Here is a 27,087-nt window from a genome sequence, read left to right on the forward strand (position 1 = left end):
AGCTGTGGCAATAAGTTGATTCACCTGCTACTGATGTAAATTGGGAATATGCCATAGTTTAACTGAAGTTATGGTTTTGTTTCTAAAGCTTTATACTGATGGCCAAGGTTTTATGCCACACTTAATAGCCTAACATTTGACCTGATCCATTCCAAGACATTGCTTTTCCCCTTGGAATTTTATTATTTTTGGCAGGATGTAAAAGTATCAACATTGTTTTGTTTACAATGGGGCATTTAAAATCTCTCTACCATAATACAGAGGATAAAGTAAGTGGTAAAATATGTAGCTATGCTTACAAAACATATATTTGGCAAAGACTAAAATAAAATACCTTATAAAAGCACATTAAATTAGCTAATGTGCATTTGGGTAGAGAAATCCTCAAAAAGTTAGCCTTGATTAATATGAGGTTATAGACAAACTGATAGTCAATACTTAAAAAAATTTAAATATTGGCTACTAGGTTTATATAATGATTTAATTATCATTATCATTAAAGTTCATCAGCTCTAGCTTCTGAAACAGAGGAAATGTGAAACACAAATGAAAGAACGAGACAGAAACACAGAGAGAACAGTATGGTAAGACAGCCTAAGTAGGGTTGTCCTTTATGGTTATGATGATGGTTGAGGGGTCCATACCGAGGACACCCAGGAAAGGTGGACTGAGAACACAGAGTACTTCCACTCAGCACTTACTGGCCCATTCAGGGTAGATAATCCCATTTTTTCAGCTCCTCTTTGAGGTTGCCCCTCTCAGGGCCTAATTGGACTTGACAGCAGAGGGATGGGACCAAAACTATGGAACACTCTCCTGCTCTCTGCTCATTCCCCTACAACACATCTGTCATTCCCCCATTACAGCAAAGTCATCCATAACTTTTCTACTTTACGCTAAACCCAAAACATTCACCACACCTTTCACATTCTGCTCTTCTAGCTTTGAATTTGTTCAATTTTGAATTCCCTGCCATGTCCAAAAAGACCTACTGCAATTGCACTTGAGTTACATTTTTGTTCACACATTTTATAAAGCAATATCCTTTAATTAATTCCCTAATCAGACAACCTATGTAGAACAGGCCTATGTAGAATAGCAATGGGGACAGAGCATCTTTTGGTCAATGTCACACTTGATGGAAGCCTATGCAAATGGTTTGAAATGGCCTCTGGGTTGTCTTCAACAGTTACATTGAGATTGGTATGATCCCAGATTTGAATGTCTGATCTTACAGTCTTGTGTGATGGTTCTGTTTATCAGCAGCTGGTGTTTAACTCCACTGATTTTACATCCAATTCCCATTTGGGACCTACCATACTCATGTAGTGAGTCGTGCAGACTCATCTTATCCTCTATGATAAGATATGATATGCTCAGGAGCTTCCATGTACAGAGGTAGGTTATTGGCCGGTAGTTGAATAGAATTGTCCATGCTGGACATCCTTCATGATCATGACAGTCCAACTTGGGTTAACCAGTCCAGCTGGGTCCTATCCATTAACAGTTGGTTCATTTGAGCTGCTATGTGTTCATGCAGCACTGTAAGTTCTTCTTTATACTAGAAACCCTTTTTTGTAGGTCTGCTATTGTCCTGGTCACTGGCTCTTGTTCTGGGAGATTGCTGTGGTCAGCTCTTAGATCCACTACTCATGGAGCATCGGTGTTATGTGATGCCTCTTTCTTCCACATGCTCTTCCATCATCGTTGAGTCTCAGGCTTGGTGGGGTGTATTAACCCATCACTGAAAGTACACGACGGATGGTTTGGTGGAGAACATCCTATTTGTCCTTCTGACTTCGCCCTCTCTAACGTACCATCCCAGGTAGAGCTGTCTTTGTTAGGGAATTTCCAGTTGGATTTCTCGGAAAGCACATTCCCGAAGCTCTGATTGCTGGCTAACTTCTTACTGCGCTGCCTTGATACTGACGTCACTTAACATCTGACGCAGACTTTGTTAATAGCTAAAATCAAATGTAAACAGGTTAATTTGATGAATGGAATTAATCATTATATTTTTCCAGGTGAAGCCCATTAGATTGATTTTGATGATATGAATAGTATAGAACTATTTCACAGTCCTTTTTGATGACAACATCATACTTTCAACTCATATTCCAAGATACAAATTACAAGGAACCATGCAATTCAATCTGTTAGTAAAACCTAATTGTCAAAGCTAAACCTTATACAGTTCAAACAACCAGGTTAAATAAATAGGATTTAGTTGACTAGCATGAGAACTATGCACAAATTGAACACTAAAACATGTCCTCCCTTTTACTGTCTTTGTGTTTTTGTTGTCCACACATCCTGGTGCAGCTAGGCACACCAAAATTGTCAAGACAGGTCACTCAGCAGTTAGCCAGAGAGCTATTTTTTTAGGATTTTTACCACCAGTTGTTAAAACACATAGGTATTGTTTTGTCTTATTTATCTTTTGTATTTTAGTGTTATCAACCTTGATGAGTCACCAGTTAAACTAATCGTCAGTTCAATGGAAACAGAATCTTGCAAATATTTTACAACAGACTCAATAAAGCAAACTTTTATGACCTACAGGCAGAGAGCCATGAAAAGCACCCGGTCAAGTATATGAAAGAATAATACTTGTAAAAAAAAATGGCATTGTGAAATATGGTTTTGTAATGGTTGTAATAAAAATTGTAGGATATAATGATCCGGAGGCTTTGGACACGTTGAAAAAGGCTAGAAAAACAGACTTGTGTCAGGGATTCTAAAAGGCCTGCCTCTGGCTGTGGAAATATCCCGACAGCTTGGCAGGGCCTCTGACTGCTGCCTCAGCCGCTATCTTAATTTTCTCCTCAAACATGTGTAGGAAATTTACTGCTTCATTTCATCTTGTCACATAGGAGCACTCTGCACCTGGCTTTGCCCCTGTCACTGTTTGCGGCTCTCGCCCTTGTCCCTCCTCCTTCTTCAGGAAAATTGCTAAGCTAATGAGTTTCATTAACTGAGACAGAAACTCTTATTAATCCTGTCACTGGCATTGGGACTTAGGTTCATACATATACGACAACACAGAGGGAACACAAACGTGTGCCTCCAATCACCAGGCAAAATGAGCCACAAATGTGGTCAGACTTTTACCTTCACAATGTTTGCCATCTCCTTTATAGCCTGACTTGCAGATACATTTGTATGACTTTGGGGTGTTCTGACAGATGGCATCGATGCTGCAGTTGTCAAGCGCCTCTGCACATTCGTCCACATCTGTAAGAAAGGAGACAAAAAGCTGTAAATTAATAAAGCCGATATATTTTTGATGATTGTATCACACTTACACATACAACTGTGAGTGTGTGTTTTAATCACCTAAACGAAAGCAAGAAACAGCAACTACAGACTACATCCTTGCTAACAGCTGTGTGAGGTTGCACCTAAATGTCATAACATAAGAATACGAAGACAATGCAAACATGATGAGCGTGTTTAAGGTTTTTAGGTGTAACAGATTTTTAGTCAAACCAAGATTCAATATCTGGGGTTGAGAAATGATGCAAACGTGGAAGTCTCAAAAATTTGTCTTCTTTTAATTGCCTCATCAACTATATATATAAAATTATAGACATAGTAATAAGCTCTGATATGTAAAGTACAGCTTAAGTACCATTGAATGCAACATCATTGGCTCCAACACTCTCCCATTAAAAAAAAAAGTCCAACTTTTTAATGAAACACTAACTCGATGTTTCTTATGTTGTGTCATTGAGTAGATACGAAGGGAAATCACCAGCACTTCAACAGTTTTTACTGAAAACTTCAAGATTAAGGTTCTTGAGATATTTCCTTTTGCTAGTAAGGCGTAAAAAGGGCTTCTTATCAAGCAACTTTTTATTAGGCTAAAACACACATATTTCAGAATTTACTTTAAAAAGAAAAATGTTCAAACCCACACTAACCAAACTTTCTTACCCTTACTTAAGCATGAATAATTGATTTCATCCCGCCAAAAAAGAAAAAAAAAAGCTCAGTGAAAAATGGAATTGTTGTGTAACTTCTGGACTGAGTCTGAAATACAATGACACGAATGAGAAAAGATAAGAATGGAAATGGATTTAACCAGGAGCACGATCAGGTTTGCCTTCACGGAACAACTAATCCCACCAAATCTCTGTTAACTAGCCCAGGTGTTTAGGATTACCCCCCTGCACACAGGGGAAGGGCAGCTTAACAAGGTTTACATAGGTCCCAAAATTCACTCTTATCGGAAGGCCCCTGCAGGAGTTGCCTGATCCCTATGGGAAATGACCTGCAACCCAAACGCCTGAGCTTAGCATATTGGATATATCTCCCTATACCTGCAGGACATGAAGTCTGCTGTGGAAATAAGTGACACTGCAAAAAGCCCAAAATCTGTGGAGTCTCTATAACAAAACTGGATGCTGCACATTCATTATGCAGTCTTAAAAGCAGGATGGCAAAAGCAGTGCCGTTATTACTACTGAAAGAACTCGAAGAAACAAGAACAGACTACCCCTAAGGACTCCAGCTTTAACTAAAAGGTTGGCAGCGATATCTACTTATTGTTTGAAAAGTGTTAAGTGTCTAAATCAAGGTTCAGTTTAATAGGAATGAGAGGCAAAACACAAAAAAATCTTAATACTGAATGTACTTAATCCAATCTCCTTGTGCTCGAGTGAGTTAAAGGCTAATATTTGCTAACAGAGAAAAGAACACTGGATTCTGTTCCCGAGGAAAAAAATATCTGAATACATCTCTAATGCAAATGAATGCTTGGTAGAAAGCATTACTCAAGGGTGGGCCACGTGGCTCAGACCCTACCGATAGGCAATAGTATTAAGCCACCAAAAAAAGATCAACTCTAATTATGAAAAACAATACGATAGTTTATTCAATATCTATTTACCCCCCCCCAAATCTCTTTCTCATGAGCCCTTTTCATGTAAGCATCCCGGGGCAATGAAAAGCATCTGACGTACATTAAGAGTTTCTAGAGATGACTAATCCAGGCAGCAACCAGGTGGCTGTCTTATTAGGGATCCAATGCAAAGAGGACTCGCTCAGCTGATTCACTATGATTTAAATTGCTCTGTGTACGCATTAACAAATAAAGTTTTCTTGGTTTGTTTCTACATTGTGCAACCCGCTGAACCTGCACACTATTATTTATCCTGCTGGCCCCACCTGCATGTTCCAGCTAAGTCCATTGACTTTAAATGGGATTTATGATCTGTTTGAACTGCATGTCAGATTGTCAGATAGTATCAGCAACCCTTTCTGACACTGAGTGGATTGTTGGGAATTCTCACGCACAACGCACCCTTATTAGCCAGCTGTATGGAAGTGAGAGCAGAGCAAGTTATTATTATCCTCTTTCTACCTGAGTTTTCACTTGTTATGTGTAAGATTATGGATGAATCACTGAAGAAACCCCTTTGATCTTCAATGTAGTCAGACAATGCACCTACGGAAGGATTTATTAAACTATAACCTGGGACCCAGAATATGTTAAGACTACTTTTCTGGGCCCTGGGAATTTTTAACAAATATGGAGGTTTATCAAACAAAGACAAATAACTGCCCATTTCTGCAGTTAGATGTGTCATGTTAGCTGCTTTACAGATGCCATTATAATGGCGATCTACATGGAAAATTCTTTTAGATCACGGATACATCTTCACTGCAATACTGCAAGGAGTCACAGGAACGAACTGGTTGCAAAAAGGAAACACTACATCCAGCTCTCTTCATGAGTTTTCAGACAGCAGTGCGGGCAGGTGGTACAATGACACTAGAATAGACTTTTGGTACACATAACGATGGATAAAGCTGAAAAATACTGCAGATTTCATATACAGCATCTATTTCATGTCTTGATATCATTCTGCTGGTCAATATTTATCAGTTTGTTTCATCATTTTAGTGTTTTAAAAAACATTTGCGAATCATAACCAATGTAAGCACTGTCCAATAAAAAGGGTGCAAGTACAAACTGCCACACTCAGCATCCCCACCCCCGATACAAAAAAAACCAACTCTGGATCGACACTTGATTTTCATTATAAATTGAAACTTGCTAAAATAATTTCCAATAGCACGATTGTTTTTGCTAGGATTTGTCAAGTTTCATGAGTTTGCAAGGTATTTTAGTATCAGGATGTAATATAGCACCTGGGAAGGTGTGGTTCATTTTGCCAAGTTTCAACAAAGCCATTTAGTTTTGCTGGAGCTCCTTGAACTCTGTATTGATTTATATTAGGCACAAACAATATCAGTTCTGAAGCCTGGGTCCTTTCCTTACAGACCGTCTTGCAGGATAAGAGCAGGGGAGGCCATGTGAGGAGGTTCTTTTCAATAGAGGAGGTATTAATCACAACAAAAAATCCGTCGTAATGTCAGCTCTCCTGGTGCCAAATCTCTGTGGTAAGATTCATTGTGAAAGAAACTCAAAGAACCCCTCTATTCATCGTGTTATTAATGTTCCCTTATGGAGCATTAGTTCACTTTATCTTTCCAATCTGCAAGGCTGCCGACTCACACGCTTTGACTTTACTACATACACTCACAGATTCGCACACTCACAAGTCAGTAACAGCAATTACAATTCACAGATAGATGGAACATTCACCTCTATAGTTGTCCAACTTTTTCAGAGTAAATCCAACAATGATCATGAAAAAAGGTTAAACTGTCCATTGCATACTCCTTTTTCACCACAGCTCTCTGCTTCTATTTAAGTTAGATTTTCACCTAGTGTGATATTATTGCTTCAGGCAACTCTAGGGTGCAAAGGAAACAGCACCTAATAACTGGGGTTTCAGTGTCTCAGATGTTACGAAACTGCCATGTTGTGGTAAATAATAATTTCAGAGACATTATGAATGATGACTGATGGCAGTTTGCATATTAAGGATATTAAACAAATAACACAGCCTCTATGTTTGCCAACAACACCTGAGCATGTGAAATCATGTAATGATAAAGTTTCATTTCCCTTTCCTCGTTACATCAAAAAGGAGCCTTTGGCAAAGCCAATGTTGCGTCAATGTTTTAATGCGTTTCTTGTTGTGCTTTAAACAATGACTGAAAAAAAGAGGTAGGTGGGTGTAACTCTGAGTCTGTCAATACATGGGGAGCAAAACATGCTGAAAAACAGTCACTTTTACAGGCATTTCTGGAACACAAAATGACATGGCTACACAGGCTGAATACTGGTTATTAACTTAAGTAACAAAAGTTACATAACAGACCAATCACAGTTATTGAGGTGTAGCTGCAACATATAGTAACATTTCTGAAGAGGTGTCCATCAGGCTACAGGGAAGCTATTATGTATCGTGTACAGCTGTGGCATTAACTCATCAAGCTTAAGTTGGAGCATAAATGAAGGTTATTGCAACTGAGCAAAACCCTCTTCCTCCATGTAATATCTATAAAATACTCGTACTACCAGGGTTTTACATGTAAAAAGAACTCAGGAACCAATACTGCAAACTGTGTGCTAATGTAGTCAAATGAAATGATTCCAAAATTAATCTATTGCTCTGATTTCATCTCTGCGTGATAGTCCCTACTACCATTTTGATGCTTTTTCTCCCCAGTTTTACATGTGTGCGTGTGTCTTGTCTCTTGTGTCCATCGAGTGGCACCATCCTTTACAATCTGCTCTGGCACATTGAGTGGAGTAAGGCACCATAAAAAAAAAAGAATGCACGGTGGAGGAGAGCAGAGAACAGGAGAGACAGTGAAGTTAAGATCTGTTACTTAAACTGATGACATCTTGTAACAATAGTGTTAAAACAAACAAAGTTTTCTAAAAAAAAAAAGTGTCAATCTATAAAAACAGTACCTTCATTATGTTCCATGGCCTACTGATTTTCAGATAAGTTTACCTCTTCTTTAAAAAGCCTCTCACCTTCAAACTACTCTGTCCCTCTTGCGACTGCACATGCAGAGTCTGTACAGCTACAGCTGCCTTTCTGGTATTGAGTGACGCAGATGTCCAAGCTCCGTGAAAAACCCTCGACTTTAAGATGTTTTTATTATTATTTACCTTTATTTAACCAGGCAAGCAATTAAGAACAAAAATTCTTATTTTCAATAGCAGCCTGAACGAGCAGAGGCTCGATAAAGGGAAGGGGGAGGAGGAGCTAACAGTTAAAAGAATAGGGTTAAATAAAATACACAACAAAAGAAATGTTGACCAAATGCAACAAGAATTTCTACCCTGGTTTTATCCAATATTGAGATTGACACGATCAGACAGTCAGTTTATCTAATGGTGATTAAGAGATGATGGGATCATTAGGTCAAGATACAGGTAATAATAAAAATGAAAATCCAGTGGAAAATATTTTCCTGAGTTATAAATCTGGAAATCAGATGAGTCTAGAGAAATAAGTTATTTGTGATGATCAAACACTTGTGCAAAATGAGCAGATGACACTCACACTCCCTACATCTTTGGTGTAAGCTGCACGAAACAAAATAAATACAAATCAAGAAATTCTGGCCCAGAAACTGCAATAACTCATGTCTGTTAGAGCTCTGTTTAAAAATCTAGCCATAAAAGTAACTGGGATCCTTCCAGCAGACACATGGACAACAAAAGCTAGATTTGCTGGTCTTGTTGGAAACACTAAGTGCCTTAGCCATGGAAATAAACATGTCAGAATCAATACATTCTTTGGTTCAGTCCAGGGGACGATCCTCGGAGCGCAATGTGCTCAGTAATGCTGCCTTGGTAATTGACTCATGCTCAAGATGAAAAGATTGTGTTTTTCACTGAGTTTTTTTTTTCATTCTTTTGTGTTGAGGAATTGCAGTTGTTAGGAACAAGTTAAGGCAGCAGAGAATGAAGCCGGCACTTTGAGACAAGGATGAATAAACAAAGTCAAAACAACAAATCCAAAGAAGAAAGATATGTTGGGCAATGCACTGATGTTTAAACTGTTTCTTCAACCAAGTGTGTCATTGTGAATATTACTGAATTTGTAGCTCTCCTCCGGTTAAGGCACTTGAGCATATTAAAGCCACAAATGGCTCGGGTCTCCGTTTAAACCCACTGACATTCTCGGAAGATTGAATTAAAAGATTTTGTTGGACGAGAGCAAGTTGTACAATAATGAAGAATGTTTCCTTTGCTCTGGAACTGATTCTCTGTATGCTCTGTTGTATGCTCAATAAAACTTGAAAATCCACCATGTGTCAGACATCTAAACCCCTGAATACATCATTACATGGCCTTACTCAGCAGCGCAGTTTTTAGTTAGAAAAGGTTGCAGGGTAAATAATGATGGATTTATTCAATTTGCTGGATGAAAAAACATTCATCGTCATAATTAATATCGTTACTCTGAAACGCAATTCTTCCATTTATCCAAAAGCAGGCCCCACATGCGATTCGGAGGTGCCACAGAGAGCTGCTGGCTGTGGAGGTGAGACCTTGTCAGAGGTGCGTTTCCTCTCTGATTTATGGAAAGGCCCCGGGATAAGCAGTGTATTTAACTGGGCTGGCTGAAAGGGGTGTTCGCAGGAATGAGACTCAGAGGGGAGAGCACGAGTGTGTGGGAGAATTGTAGGTCCGAAGGCGTGTAGTTCATATACAGGGTAATGTTTACTTTGAGTGTTGAGACCCTCACTGTTTGCTTTGCCCAAAAAACTGCTTTGCTCACCCCCCAAAAACCATCAACCTTGCTTTAGATACAGAAATAGACCCATTGGAGCTGGAACACCCATAGATTTTAGCTTAACTTGTGCTGCCTGCAACCAGCTCATAAATAATGCCCACAAATACCAGTCTACGTCTTGCATTACATGAGAGCAATTAAACATTTGGCCATATTTTGCTGGCAGAAACTTTTCAAATGTGGATATTTGTGGAGAAGAAGTAAGAAATTACTTCTTGAAACTCATTTTCAGATTAAATCCTTCATTTCCATTAGCTCTTCAGGGCAAATGAGGAAGGGTGCTGGGTTCAACACCATTAAAGTGTGTTCTTGGAATCAGTGTTTGTCAAACTGTGTATAATTACAAAGAAAAGTATTGTAATTATCTATCTTTGAACCACACTTACACTATAGTTTGGGTTGCGGTTCAACAGGATGGGGTTAAGGTCTGGATAATCACTGGAGGTGCAGAGCAGCAGTGCAATATGAGAACACACAGTAAGACCTGTTTTATCCTCTTTGCCTCTTTTACCTCTGTATTTGTTCTAAATGACCCATATGATGTTAACTCAGTTTCTGTTGTAAAGCAAAGCAATGTAGCTGAAAATATAGCTGATCATTCCTGAAAAATAGCTGAAAAATGTAACTGAATACATACATATATATATATATATGAATATTCTGTGTATTCATTTAGAATTGTTGAAACCACAGAAAAAATATTATGACACCAGAGAAATAAAAAATTTAAGAAGAGAAAAAGTCTAATGCTTCCTAAGATCGTCTTAAAATATTTGGTTTTGAACTTAAAACACTCTGCTGCAAACACTGATTAGTTTTTGAGTGTTGTCTAAATCTCAAAGTCTTTAAATATGGAAACAGTCCAAACCATTAGATCATTCAAACATGACCTCTCTTGCTTTGCCAAGAAGTCCTTTCTTAGCGTCTTTGTATTCAGTCTCTAAGTGGCTTAAAACCACAATTAGCTTCAAACCAAGTTGCAAAATTATGCATTTACATGTGTGTATATATCATATCATGATATCAAACTAACACTTTTAGGCTACATTGTAGGTATAATCTATTTGACATGATGCAATTCTTTTCTTTAACCTGGGGGTCTATGGGGGGATCAAACACTGTTAATTGTGCAGTTTTAGGTTGTTCACGACAGCACACTACACCCACCACGAAGGTGAAAAAATAAGGTATAGTTGAAATGCAGACAACATGAGGCAAGATTTAGCATCTCAGCAGAGCTACTGCCAAGATCTTCTTTTCTGCAAATGAAGGGACGCACTGTTTGTTGTCTGGCAAGCCTCTAAAAAGTTGTGGATAAAAATATCCACTGCTACCATTCGGAATATTTACACTCATCCTTCACACGCTCTAAAACATTTAGGAGTCATGACCACTGACTGATCCTGGGATTTTAAATGCTGTGGTCACAACTTCAAAAGCTACAGGTCGCTCCCTGCTTGGAGCAAGAAGTACCTCAGTTAAATCTAAAGGGAAGCAGATAAATGGCAAAAAAGCATGCAGGATGAGTTTCAGGCACATTAATCTGCTGAAAGACTTTTACTATGTGCAGATCTGCACATTTGCCTCGTCTACATATAAAGGAGCCTGCAGGCTTTCAGTTGCTTTCCCTTTACATTGCTTGTATCCACTCACTGCCAGTTACGTCTATTACAAGACTACACTCATGATTTCTCTTGTAAAGATGCACTCCGTTTTTACACACAAAGGCAGGTAGTGTGCAGGCTGAGAAAAATTGAACACGGTGCAGTAAACGGTGTTCACACATTAAAGTCTGCATCACAAACTACTGGTCGGAAAACCTTCCCAGTCAGAAGGCAAGGATGGTTGGACAGGAGATACTATTAAGCTGCAATGGGAAGATGGGAAGTGCAGGATTTTGTGGTTTCGAAGCTTGCTACCAATTCAAGACAAAAAGTCTGGATATCCTAAGTGGCCCAACAAAGTCTTTAGATTTCTTTTTTTTTTTACTTTCTCTGAGTCCCTTAACTGTATGAAAGTGCAAAATTAGAGTAAATGGCTGGTGAACCTTTTTTTTGTGGAGTACAACCAACTTTTTTTTACAATAAATATCTGAAAATTATTTTCTCAATTAATAATTTGCTTGGAAAGACTCAATGATAATATTCATGCTCAAAGTGAATTAATCTTTATCTTATTTTTTCCAACAAACAAATATTATTCACTTATGAAGAATTTTACTAATGGGGAAACTGCAAATTCACACTTTTTTTTTAAGCATAATTAGCTTGAAAAGTAAAGCAAGCACTGTAGACTTAATTTCAATGAGATTTTGCACTGTAATTAACAGATAAATTGAATGGATGCTAATTTTCATTTCAAGCAAACTGACAGCAGGCAGGCTAAGCACTAAACAAGTAATGCAGTGATACTGTAGTTTGTCTTTTAAAGATTCAAGATCTCTCCCTGCTCCTACAGTTAAAAGAAAAAATAAAGCAATCTCCTACTGTATTGGTCATTCTACATTCCTCAGCATCTGTACACAAACTCTAAAGTGTATTGGATGTGTACATGGGGTGTCCAACACATACAGAAGCTTTGCTTTTTGTAGCGCTCCCAACAAAACAGAGAGAAGCCTTGATATGCATGTAGACTGCAGAGTGAGGAGCAAGTCGACTCATCTCGTGTCATTTATAAAACATTTCTCAAGGTACCTCGAGCCCAAGCTCTGTGAATGAATAATGACCGTTCCCTGTGATTTTGATCATAGACCGAGCATCTGGTGTTGTGCCTTTCCTTTAACATGTGTGGCCTTAATAGACTATGATTCACCGACCTCCAGACCACCTCAAGAAGGAAAACACTTATTAAAGTAATTAAGTGAATCATAGAGTAATACTAAGAGAGCACAGTGAGAGGCGGACATGACGCTCTCCAAGTGTCAGAAGTCTACTGCGTTGAATGAGCATAACCAGTAACTATCTTATTAGGAGCCAAAGTGACAAGAAATTCATTTGTACCTTTCAACTGATTTTCACCCCTTTTTTGCGCATGTCCTTAACCATTAATGATTTCTTGGCCTTATGGAGCATATTTTATACATTAGATGGGTGGCACTTAGTCCAGCTTTATATCTTATATTTATAGAACCAGAGCTAACTGACATGACACTCTCCTCTCTACACAGCAATTACATTCATTGGTGGCTGCTTTGGCCAGATACAGTACCAACTATAAAGACGGTAACATAGCAATTACAGCACAAGTGTGATATTTTTAGTTATTTCCTGTCAAACTGAAGTATAAACTGAATGGTTGACTGTGTAGGCTGTGAGAGAGCTATTAACTACTAAAGCTCAGAAATGTGGAGTCCCTTGGACTGGACATGCACTTCATTTAAATGTGGAGAGACAGCGCACTCACCTCAACTAACATTTCACTCAAAAAGCATGAAGTGCCTAACAGCTTCTCAGTCATTACTGCTGATGTATTTCACATAAGTATGTGTAAGGAGATGGCAGATGAAACCTTTTACCTTCACATCAGGAAGGGTAAAAGATTTTCAAAAAAAGCACACAATTAAAAACAGTAATGTTCCTTAATTGTTGGTCTACTATAATGTTATCCTTTATACAACTGATCACTTTGTTTGCAAAGGGTCTGAAAATTCTAAGAAAATTGGCAAGTTTGAGCAATTGTCTCTGTAAAGTTCTCTGTAAATATAAATAAGTGGCATGTGCTGCAACTTAACAGCAGGAACTACTGTTTTCGTCACTCTCTTGATTATCTTAACCAATTAAATCTTATCTTTAAATGACTTGAATGAGTTGCCAATTATTTTATTTTGTAATAAGCTGATTAAAGGATAAGACCGGTTTTTTGACATTGGGCCCTTGATTTCACATTATAACATGATGTTCTACTCACCCCTGCTTGTTGTTGGTCATTTGGAGCTGTTCCGAAGATATTCGCGAGGCGTCTGGCTGCTCTCTTGAGATATTCGGCCATGAAACGGTTTCCTATGGGCAAGTTTATACAGGCACAAACTATGCTGTTTATAATTTATTAATTACTGTACACTAGCACTGATAACGTGGAGGTGCGTCGCTTACTTAAAAAAATCCGGGTTACTGTAATTTTGAATTTTTGTCGTAAAGTGGGTGTTACTGACGTCCTCGTCATGCTACTACCACAGACAGCCCACAGACCTGCTGCCTATTTATTCATTCGGCTAAAATTCAAAATTAGTAACCCGGATTTTTTTAAGTAAGCGACGCACCTCCACGTTATCAGTGCTAGTGTACAGTAATTAATAAATTATAAACAGCATAGTTTGTGCCTGTATAAACTTGCCCATAGGAAACCGTTTCATGGCCGAATATCTCAAGAGAGCAGCCAGACGCCTCTCGAATATCTTCGGAACAGCTCCAAATTACCAACAACAAGCAGGGGTGAGTAGAACATCATGTTATAATGTGAAATCAAGGGCCCAATGTAAAAAAAACGGTCTTATCCTTTAACGTTTAATGTTAAATTGAACTGAATGACTAAATGTTGCAGCTCAAACTCAACCAAGAGGAACTGAGATGACAAGTCAAGTGGCATGAGCACGGACTAAAATACCCTCATTAAAACTCGTTTTTATAAATGAAAGCAACCCGCTAAGTATTTGAAAAGCAGCACATTTTTTCTTCTCAATTATCAACCAAATATTGACTCACCTGTTGTCATGTTTATGAAATGTGCAAAGAAGTTATTTTTAAAAGAAAACATAAAAAGTGTTCAGACCGAGAACTGTTTCTTTAGCCTTATTATTTGATAGAAAATCCAAACAGTTTTTATCGTAATCATTATTGATTCTTTTTTCAAACTAAAATAAAGGGTTCTGAATTGCAACCTTGGCAATTGACAAGTGCTTTTTTTCTATATTCACCAAAAAGCTGTATACTGTCCCAAAAATTGTTCATTAAATTCAGATCGTGATGGATCAGTGAGGCACCGCATCCTGTCTGGCAAGTGTCAACTGGCACATACATAAATAAATTAACATTTTCTGTTTGTCAAATCTCCATCATTTGACACCTGCTTACCTAAACACTGTCTCCCCATGCCGTCAACATGCATGTAATATGGTTAGGATTCCATTATATTTGAAACTGCAAGATATGAGCAAATGAATAAATCAGAATGAGGAGGAGCATAATGACAAAATCCACACTAAGAGAAACTGCTTTGTACATATCATTAAATGGTTCTTATGGGTTTTTTTTTGGTCTTAAATGTAAATTTATTCTCATATATTATACAGTGGTGTCAAAATAGTCCTAATGTGAATTTGTTAAGCATATGACTCCAAATATGTCAGGATGCTGTGATTATGTTGGAAAATTACACTAAATAGGACTGCATGCCTGTAGAGCTCAAAATCGTTGAACAGTTACTAAGTTAATCCACAGAAATTTGAGGAGTTATTTTGATATATCTTTTATCAGTTATTAATAAGTACATTGTGTTATTTTAAGAAAACAGACGTGACTAAATACTGCTAAGGGTTGTATGCTTTTTCCCATGCCCTCGTCGACTTAGGAAGTCTCAACTTCATCAGTGAAGTCATTCCTCTTTCTATACAGAATCCACTGGCTAGAGCCCACCAAATAAATAACTTCATATATATATATATATATATATATATATATATTTCTTTTTTTTTTCATTTGGATTCCTTGATGTATTGGGTTGGATTTTTCCATTACTAAGCAGAATAAGAGCATTTCCTTTCACTTCCAGCAGTCTCTAAAACTGGCGCTCACCATCAGGAATGTAAACACACAGTCTGTAAACAAGGCTCTCTCTGACCCCCAACCCCCTCCTGCAACGCTGACCACTGCAGACCAGCCTAATGATGTCCCTCTCTGACCCCACCAAATTCTCAAAGACAGACGCAGCCCCATTATTCAGCACAGAGGTCATAGAGGAGAGTGAAGTCGAGGGCAAAAGAGAAGGAGCGATGCTGTGGCATCAGCCATTAGCTTAGTACAGACGTAGTGATGACGGGCTCTCTTTATATCTTTTCCTGAATCACAGTATCTGCAATCTGATAGTAATAGAACAGAAAAAAACAAAAGTGGGATTAGTAGTGGGGGTTAAAGAATTAATGATCTGAGGTACGCTGAAGTCCCTCACTGAGCCATCAGCACTTGTGAAGGAGGCTCTGGAGGTGAGTCTAAAACTAGAGGGGGTCGGCGTGTCATCAACACTGACTCCATCCTCCCCCGAAACCAACGGGGATGTTGTCAGCACAGCACCGCATCTGCAGAGAACAAAGGCCACTGACAGGGTGAGAGGGAGAGAGGAGGGAGTTTTCTAATCTTAACCACACTGCCATATATGAGAGAAGCATCACAGGCATCATTTGGAGCATATTGCTCAGATTAAAGCCTTGAAAAATAAACAAATCCCAAACAAGCTCTGCTTTTTGTGCTTCTGAATGTTTTTTCGTCAACCACTGGACACTGGTTACAAAGCAATTGTGCTGGTGTTCTCAAGAAAGGGCGGGTGTTTGAAATAGATGCTCTCTTTTTCTTTTGGACCTGAAATCTGCAGCTCAGCCAGCTCTGCAAAAATTCCAAAGGAGGTGACAAATAGCGGTCACAAGAGTCTCTCTAGCTGCTGATAAAGTGATTTTTTTACTCAAGCAAGAGGATGTAAGGTACCGTAACAGAGTGGTTTCAATAGCTAATAGGTTCCCAAAGGTTAGCAGCAGAAAATCTGCTGTGTCCACCGGTCATGGTTTTACTTGGCTGAGACTTACAAAATATTTAGTCAGAGCTAACTGTTCACATTTAGTTTGAGCATGCTGATGACGAGCGGAGTTACTCAATTTAATTCAAACAAAAATAAATGTACACTACACAGTTAAACATTAACTATTAGATATTTTGTAAAATGCGCTTGTTTGCGCTCCATCAGAGAGTTAGTCTAGCTTAGTAAGGAAACTACACAGGGTCAGCTAGTTTGGCTCTGTCTGCAGTGCTAAAGCTGACTAAATATCTTGTTTGCTTAATTTATACAAACCATACCAAAATCTAAGAAAAACAATTCTGTGAGCCTGGAGGTCAAAAGTCAAACTTTCACTCTGTTACCTGGCAACCAGCTAAAACGTGAGGTAGCTACCACTCCAGATTATTAAAATGCGGTCTCCAGTCTTTGAATGTTCTGTGAGGTGTATTTTGTGATGTGAACAAAAAAAGCAGCACCTCTTCCAATGCTCCCAATGTGCGTGCCACAAGCTACGCTAACCAGCATGCTGACTATACCATTAAATTACAAGCATTTCAGGTGGCTATAATGGTTTTGCACCGTAATGGCCCAAGTTTAGAACATGAGTATTGTATGAAAGACACCCAAGAATCCGTTTAAGAACATTGGCCTGATTCGATCGGTGCCATATCCATAATAATTCTAACAATCCTCTCAGAGAACTCCTAACTTAGCTTAAACCTTTGTAGCTATGAGTCTTAGCTTCAAAGTGATTCAGCTTGAATCTCAGAGCAACTGCTGGTGAGGAAAAGACAAAAACTCTTATCTTAGTGAGGAGGCAGTGCTATGTATGACAATATAAAGACTGATTAGTTGTCCAAAAAACAAAGAAGAAAAAAAAAAATAAGCACACACACTAAAATATGATACGATAAGCCTTGATTTTGAATCTCACACACATACATATTTTATTTACATTTGACATAGCATGCTGGTAATTTTGTATTGAATGTATTTGATAGGAAAACATTAGTGTTCTGAAAGAACTGTAATTATTAGTGTGACTGGGCTGCTTATAGAAGTTTGTGACAGAATCAAATCATCACTACTGCATACTTTCATTTTATGGGTTGCAAAATATCTGAACACAGCGATTACTTTCATTTCTGGCATTGTGGCATTCTAACACTGCGCCACAGATGGTAGCACATCTCGACTAAAATCATTCACAAATGCTGGCAGCTTCTTTAATTTTAAGACTAAGCAAAAACTGACCTTTCTGAAAGAGCTTATATTAAACTCTGAATTTGGCTAAATGTGTTGATTTTCATTGTTTCTGTCCCATTTTTTTTAAATCAAAATTAGACATAAAAGTAAACGTATCTGATGAAAAATAATTTTTAAAAAAAAGGGTGGATAACAACATGATACAGGTATAATACATCTGCTATCAGCCTTATTGCTCTCTAAATAATTGGAGATGATCACTGGAAACCAGTGTCAGTCAACCTCTACTAATAAATGCATGATTTTCTGAACAGGAACGCAGAATCTTTTTTTTTTTTTTTTCCAACAAATAGTATCACCCCAGCAAATATGCAGCTCATTGTAATGTAAGAATTTCCTCATTGGAAGTCCTTCAAAAGAGAAATCAAATTTCTTAAGGCCAGAATCTTTGACACACTCTTGCAGAGAGGAAAATGTCTTGGTTTTACATTCCATCAGCCAGGATGAAAGTGAGCAACTGTCCAGAACAAAGCTCCACTGAATCCGCCTCCAGACAGTTTTGACTTTACATGTCCCTGTAAATGTGGTGCTCACTCTGTAGCTCGTCTGCCCTGAAACTAAATCAAAAAGTTTGCCTGAAGCTGCAGCTTGGCCACACGAAAGACACACACGAAAGGAAAGGAAAAAACTCAAATTAATTAGGCACAATAAATTGGTTTTTGAATGACTCCAGCTACATTAAAACCTCATTTTGGAACTGGGAGACCTCTTTCTGCTAAGAACAATCGTTAATATCCAGTCTAAAATCAATCACCACAGTCCATACCCATACAACCCTGCACTGCTCTTGGACATTGGACATAAAATCAACTGTTTTCACCACTCAAATAATGCCAAGGTCATAATCTTGCTGCTTTCTCAACTACTTTGTAACAACATGTACAGTGGCACTGGAGCACCACGTGTGAAGTAAGTGCATATGGAGTGTGTCTGCTGAGTGTTAAAAAGATGCTGAACTATTCGCCTCCACCCACTCATCATTGAGTGACCGGGGGCCACCTCGAGGCTCAGCTTGCCTCAGACTCTCTGATTATAACGAGAACATAACTAGAACCGTGTGCCTGGTGCAAAGAGAGACGATAGACACACAATTGGCTCTTACCGTAAGCAAGCACATTGTTAAGGAAAAAAGGTATTCGCAGGTTAGGGGCTCATATACATTAACTGGACAAAGTGAGTGAACTGTAATGGCCTGATATGCAGTGTCATTAATTTCTCCAAGACACAGAGCATCCCAGTAAGGACAAAAGACGTCTGTTCTTCCCAGCTGACCTGAATACTGTACATCTTCAAGTTACCAGCAGTGCTCGGCACCTTGGCAAACAAATAGAGACTTTTGTGCCTGCTTGTTTTACAGGGACAAGCAGTCTCTGAGGGGACAAGAGTAACAACTCCACATATGCTACTGAAGAAGCTTGTTAGGACTCAGAACCAGTGTAGACACCATGCAGCCTCTCAAATAAGAATGAACTTTATGAGAGAGAGAGAAGCTAAAGCTGTGTCAAAGTACCATGAGTTGCCAGGTTCATAGAAGATGGTGTAACAGTCTCTGACTATCTGTCTTTTTTCTTTTAATTTCTGTTGAGCAACACACTGTGAGAGGTTCAAGGCCAAAGGGGTAAGCACAATTAAAAGCTCAGTTTAAATGGTTCTTTCATGTGGCTTCTCATAGTGTTTCAAGTACCTGCCAAATTACCACAGTCACAGCCCGTGCAATCACTTACTGTCGCATATATGTACTTACATACAGTGCTAGCAAGCTTGGGCAGTCCTAGTTAAAATTGCCATTACTGGTAATATCTTTTAAGAGTGCTGATGCTGAACCGATTAAAAGGTATAAAGTTAAAGTGCAAGGATTCATGTCAACATTTTAAGAACAATTTTAGAACTTTAAAGGAAAGGTGCGCCATGCAAATGTATACACAAAGATCTTACTTCATTCACATTCATCTTTTAAGAAGTCCAGCTGATGCAAACTTCAAAGCTTTACAAATACTTTAACTCCTCAATCCTTGTCCCAACAATCTACAGCCTTGCATTCCTCTTTGCAGCTCCCTGATATTTTGCATATGACAAAGCATGCGAAGACTATAAGAAAAAAGCTAAGCATTTTCAGGTAGCTGTTTTCTCAGCGTGTAATGTCATGAAGAAATGGCAGTTAATAGGAGCAGTGGAGGCTAAGCTCTGGTCTCAAAGACCAAGACAATTTACCAAAAGAACTATGAATTACATTGCAAAATCTTGCTACTCAAAACCGTGTCATAAGTTTGAAAAATCTAAATAAACCTGATGCAAGACCTGTGAACTGATGAAGTCAGAACTTTATGGCCACAATGATCACAGGTATGTCTGGAGAAAAGAACCTCTCCAACTGTTAAGCATGAGACTTATATCAACAACAGTGGGCCGGAGAGAACTAGAGAAAGGGACGAAGGGGGCAGAGGGGAGCTGTACTCATCTTTTTCTTGTTGCATAAATACAATTAGCACATTGGCTGACAGGGAGCTCTCTGAAATGCAGTCATTGCTTGTGACCGACAAAGAAAAAGCACAGCTACTTCATTAAGTGCAAAGGAAAGGAAGCAGGGACAAAGCAAACAAAGCAAGACGAGAGGGGTGAGTGAGTGTTTGGGGGATTTCTTTTTCCCTTCCATCGCGTTCACAGTGGTGAATCAGTCAGCATCTCAAGGTAAGCCTCCCCATCACTTGGGCCTCATATTGCCCAGGGCTGCTCGGTTCCCACAGTGTTTCAGGGCCTGCATGTGGCCTTCCTCCTCACTCCGGCAGCCCTACGTCTTTAGACCCCCAGGCCCCGGAGCAGAGGTTACACCAACACAGCGAGCCACAGCAGCATGTCAGCCCCACACCAACCGTTGCCTTGGTGCCGCTGCATTAGCAAAGAGCTCCCGACTCTGTTCGAGGGAAAGTGATTTGCCATGACGTATACGGCTCCCCTTTTCGTCGTCTTTTTTCCCTCACTTGTAGCTGCTCACTCACCATCTATCTCTGTGCATTTTATCTCTCCCTATTCCCTCACTCTCATTTCTCACTTCTTTGTCATTTCTGTCCACCACATCCTCAAATCTTCTCTTCCTCAATCCACTGCTCTTTCACTCTTTTTTCACGAGTAATGACTGATGCCAGAAATACGGTGCCATGTTTAGACTGACATTGATGAAAGACAACATCTGCACTGAATAAATATTGAGCTGACAAAATTGATTTTTTTTCAGTCATTGTTCATGTCTGTTTCTCAATTTTTCAGAATTTTTTCCAGCTTGCAGAGCTGCCGTCAACATCAAACACAATATTTATTTTCAGTTTGGCACAAAATATGCTCACAAGAAACTCCCGAGCCCAACACAGATAATATGTCACTGCAGAGCTGTTGGCTTTACACTGATAAACAGGAACTGGAGGAGAAGCCAATCAAGTGGTCATCCACTGCTTTTCACTCGCTGACCAACAAACAGGTGCATGCCATTACAGAGCAACTCTCATACAGCAGCATTCCACACAACAAGGAAGTGTGTAATCGATGTTGTGGAAAATAAAGTGAGAAAAAAGTAGTTCTAATTGCAAAATGTAAATATTGAGTTTTCCCACAAGTGGGGGCAGACCACCCAGGATGCAAAATAGTCACCCACCCCCTTTCTCTTTTTGCCTTGTCGACCGCCCGAGAGATGTCTTTTTGTGAGTGCAAAACATCACTAACCACAATCAACCCTCACACAGAAACCATGATGTGTCTTTGCATGCAAATACTTCTGGCAGCTCTGGCTTGGCGTTTGTATTGTGGGAAAATTAAGTGATGAAAAACTGTGGGGAGGCAGCTGAGTGGATCTGAAATTGAGTGTATAACACTGTGTCTCTCTTGTTCCTGTAAGGTGGTCTGGTCTGTCTGGTCTGACTGAATTCTCATAAGATGAGAGAGCAAGAGGGCAGCCAGCTTGGCAGGACAGTACTGTAGCTGCAGTGTCTGACAGACAGAGACTCCTCCGTGTGTGTGTTACAGGCTGGTGTCAAATACTTGTCTGGAGTGTGACAAATGCCTCCTGGTAGTCTCACTACAATTACCTGCTGGATTAGCTATGAAACATAACTGTTCGCACTGCTGGTGCTGTCTGAAGATCATAGGCAGCTGCTTTTCTCCAACAACAGCAAACTCACATGGAAACCTAATTTCAGCTCTATTATGTTTCCTCTCCTTTCTGTCTTGGCAAGTCTGCATAAATGTAAGCAACTGTGCACATTAACACAACAAAAATGCAATTAAATGATTACTAAATAAGAAGCTGAAACAACAGAGGACATCTGTTTGAATCAAATAGAATATATGATGGATCAACGTCTCAAAACTACACATTTTCTCCATACATTTGAAAAATGTTCTACTTTCAACGTATCTAAATACATATTTATTTAGACAGACATTACGAGATTTCCAAAGCCACTTATTAAATTCATCAATTTGGAATGCAGCGAGTTCGCTCCTAGCCACAATGAGTAAAATAAACGGCATTTTCATGTGAAAACTTACCTTGTGTGGTTTTACTTCCTGAAGCTGACTGTTGGACAAAGGCGACTAAGCAGAAACCTAAAAATCCAAGGCTTGCGCGTATCAAAGCGTGCAGATACATGTTTAACTTTCACTGTAGTTGAACAGCAGCACTTTCTAAGATGCACGATGCGCAAGAGCACATACAAGGGTGAGTGTGTGGTATAAACGTCTCGTGTAATTCCCTCTTAGCACCCGCTGACAGGATACGGTGCGGTTCTTTTTCTTCTGAACGCCTGCTTATTTGAGTTTCAAGTGATCGGGGTAGAGGACAGCCCGACAACGCGGTGCGCAAGGAGGCTTTTCTGTTATCATGTTTCGAGCCCAGACCCGATGTCAATTTAAGAAAGGGGGAGAGAGAGAGAGAGAGAGAGAGAGAGAGCGAGAGAGAGAGAGAGATGGGAGGGAGATAGAGAGGGGAAAACGGAGAGATGGAGTGCTCGGCGGGGTCTGAAGGGGGAGGAGAGAGGAAGACGCGTCCGCGCTGCGCTCCGGACTCCTCTGCTGCTCCTGCTCTTTTCTGACTGGTTCTCACGGATTCCTTTTTTTGTTGTTCTGCAGGAATTTACACGCAGTTGTTGATTAGGCTCAAGGTGTATAGAGGTTACCATGTGCACGGTCGGGCTCGTGCAGTCGACTGCTTGGTGTCACCTGCGCAAAAAACAAGTTGCCGTTACGGCAGCGTAGTTAAAGCAAAGGCTGAGAAGAGGGTACGGGAGGGCGGATGGATTTATAAACGACTCCGATGGGAAATATTTATAATGGCTTGGAGATTGCAATCTGTTCTTACGCAGCAGAGTGTAGGTGATCCAGGCTAACCGAGGAAGCAATGAACGCGCGTTTTCAGCGGATCACAGTTGAAGCATATGTGATGATGCTGTCTCACTAATAAAAAAAACTTGTCAACAACAAATCAAGTTCACTCAACCTCAACTGATTTATTTACAAATCATCATTAAAGGTCGAATGGGGGGCTTTAAGCAGTTTTCTATCCCCATTATCGCTGCATGAGGGAACCAAAGTAACTTGCATAAAAGAATATGCACATCAAGGAAATTGCATTTGTTAACTAAAAAGCTTTGTTGATATGAAGTTAATATGCTGAAAGAACAAGTTACACCAGCTGGTCCAAATACATTTCAGGATGAATCCCTTCCTCTGCTGTAATAACCAATAATCAGTGATTGTTTACAGGAAAATTTGGTGAAAACTTTCTTTGAATCATCGAATCAAAAAAAAAAAAAAAAGAAGAGGAAAAACAAAACCTGAATGCGGAATTACATTTTCTATTATAAGCTTCCAAATCATAACCAACACCATATTTGTCAGCATTGAGTCTTTCTTGTAAGAGACTGCAACATTTATCTCATCAATATTTGCTTTGAATAATTAAACCCTGACTGCTGCAAGAAATCAGCTGTACTGAAATGTATTTCTAAAGCTTTTATTTCAAAAGCCTTTTAAGCCAGTATGTTCTTAAAGATTGAACAATTGTGAGGGTAAAAGAAGCTCCACATCCACCATTATTGCAAATCACTGATCACGAGTTACTCAGTGCACATCATTACCCCCCCCCCCCCCCCCTCCCCAGACCAGAAGAGGTATGAGGTGTAAGATGCATAAAAACATCTCGCATTACCAGCAGCACAACCCACTGAGACATTGCAACGCATTTCACCACCAATGACATGTGAAACGTTTGTTTTTAAGGAGGCATCTTTTAGAGCAAAAACATCTGCGTCTCCACACCTGTTACCTCCTTTAGCCTTATCGACGAAATTAATCATCTTTTTTAATTCATTTATGTTTGCATTTCAACACACGGGCGATTCTGCACTATAATTATCATGTCTGCTCCCAAGTGTAATTTTTTTTCTCAATCAAATATAATTAGGGCCTCACAATGAGGCTGATTGGAGATAACAACTCTGAATTCTTCAGAGGATGCAGAGAATTAGAAACACACAAAATCCAAAATGGCTAAAGGCAGAAAATGTGAAGGGAGGATTTTTTTTAATTATTTTTATCTTGTAGCTTATCAGAATGTTGTCATCAGCTGTACTTTAAAGATTACTTGTGATAGTGCAATTAACTAAGTTTAAAAGTTTTTCTCTTTTTTTTGCCAGACTGGAGGCCTCGATTAAAAAATAGAAAGAAAAGAGATTCAATAAATCAGAAAAACATTCAGAGAAGCCCCTCTTTGCAACCATAGAAGAAGAAAAAACATGTAAATCCACAGCACAAAGTCAAGCAGTTCAGTGTAATTAAAATAACATCCGTCAGGGATATGGAAATATCCCATGTCCCTGTATCCAAATCTCTGGGTAATTGTGAGCACTTGTATAACCAAATGAGCTCAGAACCACTCTGGGAGTTTGAGAAAGTCAGCACACAGTTGCCACAGAGCCTGAGCACAAGTCGCCATGGAGGATCAGCACACTTTTCACGGCAACATGTCATTAAAAGAGAGCTGAGCACGGGCATCACACTGTGCACCAAACTGAGCTATTTTTACTCCCACAGACACATAAGTGAAACCTAGGTAATGTTTAATTTATTACTCTCGTCATGAAAAGGATTTTAGTGTAAGCTGGGTAAAGAACAGTTGAAGAGTGAAGAAAGAGTCGGGACAGTACAAAGACACTTTCATACATATTTATAAATACATATATATATAAATCAGGTTAATGAGATTTGGTGCAGAATGACTGACCGAAACCTCATATAACAAGTTTTGCACAGAGTAAATATGAATTTTGATTAAATACCAGTTTGGAAATTTAAAAAAGCTGAAGCATGAAGCTATTTGGATCTGTCTTGAAAATGTACTATTGTCAGAAAAATAGAACTTTTAACTGCTGCCACGGCTATTCCGTGTACACCAATGCTCTCCTCTCAAAAATAAGACGCACATAAGAATTATGGCAAGCAGATGTTTCAGACAGACGTTGTTGCAACCGACTTTTCGTTTTGACTTCAAATATCAAAGTCAGACAACAGCTGTAGCAGGAAGATAAATGCAAGAACGATGCATGTTGGGAGGCAACTGGGAGAGCCACTACTGTACTACATTGCATGCTAATGAACTGTGGATTTGGAAGCCCTGCAGAGAGCCCAATTTTCTCTTCCAGATGGTCATAGGCAGGGGCACATCACCTCGGCTCCTCATTTACCTCCTTTCTGTTAGACTCTTATGCTCTCCAAATGTCTAAAAGATTTATATGTGAAAATGCTGTGGCCCAAAGCGAAAAGTCCCCCCTCCTTTTTTTTTTCTTCTTTCTTTAACACTCTTCATATGCGAGGTTACCAACACCACCGCAGGCCCAGCAGGATGTCTTGGTACTCACCATGCCAGCACCACAGGGGAGCAGAGTGGCTTGCTGAGTTCCAAACTTTAGTACAGTCATCCCAGCGAAAGCTGTGGGCTTGCCCCAGGAATGCCTCCTGACCACAGCTTCAGTCACTGGCACTAGCAGGGAGCAAGGAGTGCAAAAGGAAATAAAGTTATTAAGTCAGAAGAAACAGAGGTATCTCACACAGGTACTGTGACTAACTGCAGCAGTTATTCCTGCTTTTCAAAAACTTTTTCTCCAGCACCGTGGAGGGAAACAAACTCAGCAGCCGAGGTATTAAAATGTTGTTGCATTTGGAACATCACATCGCTATGAGTTTCTAATGAGTGTGTGCTGTCAGGTTCCAGGTTATGGGGGTTTGTTTTCCTCTTAAGTGGCAGTTGAATTAGTTGAGCCTTACTGTTGCTGCAACAGGGAGGTAGACAACACAGAAAGGCTTGTTAGCTGGATGACTGAGGGAGCAGGTACTGCAGAGGAGACAGGCGTGTTCTCGAGGTGTGTGTTCGTTTGAATGCCTGTAATCAAGTAGACTCATCAAGATCAGAAGATTGATAGATTTTGCCCTAAATGTAATCTTTGCAGAGTTCATATCATTCAAAGTATCAACCGTCATCATATAGCTAAATTGCATGACTGTGTTTACAGCCTTGGCAGGCGGGCACACACACCCAAGCAGAGCAGAGGTAATACCCATTTATTTTCAGCTAACTCTTTTGATGACAGCCAGAGCTGGGCTGGGCATGCTTAAACCCCAGCACAGCCGACAGAGGCTCTGTGCCACTTTGTCTCTGCTGATCCTCAATGATCAACTCATATGTGGAGGAAGGGTCAAGGCAGCTTCTCTCAGACAGACACTGTGTAAGTAGGTAAGTACAAAACAGGGCCAGCATGGTGGGGAAGTCCCATGAGCTCACTGTCTAGCCAGATATTGTAGAAGCTACGCCTACCTCCTCCAACTACTGACACCAGGGAATGTTTCCAAGGAGCTTTGTAGAGGTTCAGTGAAACTGTGCAACAAAATAGTTAAACTAAACTTCATCAAATCAGTCAAAGAGCAAACTTGAGATCCCCTCCAAACCACTGAAGGCTCCCTAAGCTCAGCACACGCGATGATTAAGTACAAGAGTCGCTGTGACACTTTGATTAGTAAAACTTCCAGCAAATCGCCCACATTCACCTCTGACATTCTTTGCTAATGCTCTGACCTGAATCACTTCCTCTTTGAGGAACAAGACAAAGCTATTTTGTTTGGAGAGATAAAAACTGCTACTCAGGACAAAGTGAAGAGTCACATGGGTTCGGGCATGGGCTGACATCATGAGCGGAACAGAAATGCTGCAAGAAAAACGTATTCTTGAATATAAAAGCAAAGCAAAGACAGGAAAAAAGATATACTGTTGTAGGATACGTAATGGGGGTCATTTTCGTTAGTGAAACAAATTTCATTATTGCAATGGCAGTTCCCCCAAATCGTTCCA

General features: G+C 39.6%; 1 protein-coding gene across 2 annotated transcripts in view; it reads right to left on the reverse strand.

Annotated features, from left to right (window-relative positions):
- The window catches only part of scube3 (signal peptide, CUB domain, EGF-like 3), an 83,075-nt gene extending 60,463 nt beyond the window's left edge, over nucleotides 1-22,612 (reverse strand). For both annotated transcript variants that reach the window (XM_075474964.1, XM_075474963.1), the window contains exons 1-2: nucleotides 22,239-22,612; nucleotides 3,112-3,234 (exon numbers count right to left, since the gene is read on the reverse strand). In XM_075474964.1, the coding sequence (XP_075331079.1) occupies nucleotides 3,112-3,234; nucleotides 22,239-22,338 (223 nt within the window). In that variant the 5' untranslated portion in view covers nucleotides 22,339-22,612. The remainder of the gene's footprint in view (nucleotides 1-3,111; nucleotides 3,235-22,238) is intronic.
- Between the last annotated feature and the right edge of the window lie 4,475 nt (nucleotides 22,613-27,087).

The sequence above is a fragment of the Odontesthes bonariensis genome, chromosome 10 (assembly GCF_027942865.1).
Source record: "Odontesthes bonariensis isolate fOdoBon6 chromosome 10, fOdoBon6.hap1, whole genome shotgun sequence".
NCBI lineage: Eukaryota > Metazoa > Chordata > Actinopteri > Atheriniformes > Atherinopsidae > Odontesthes > Odontesthes bonariensis.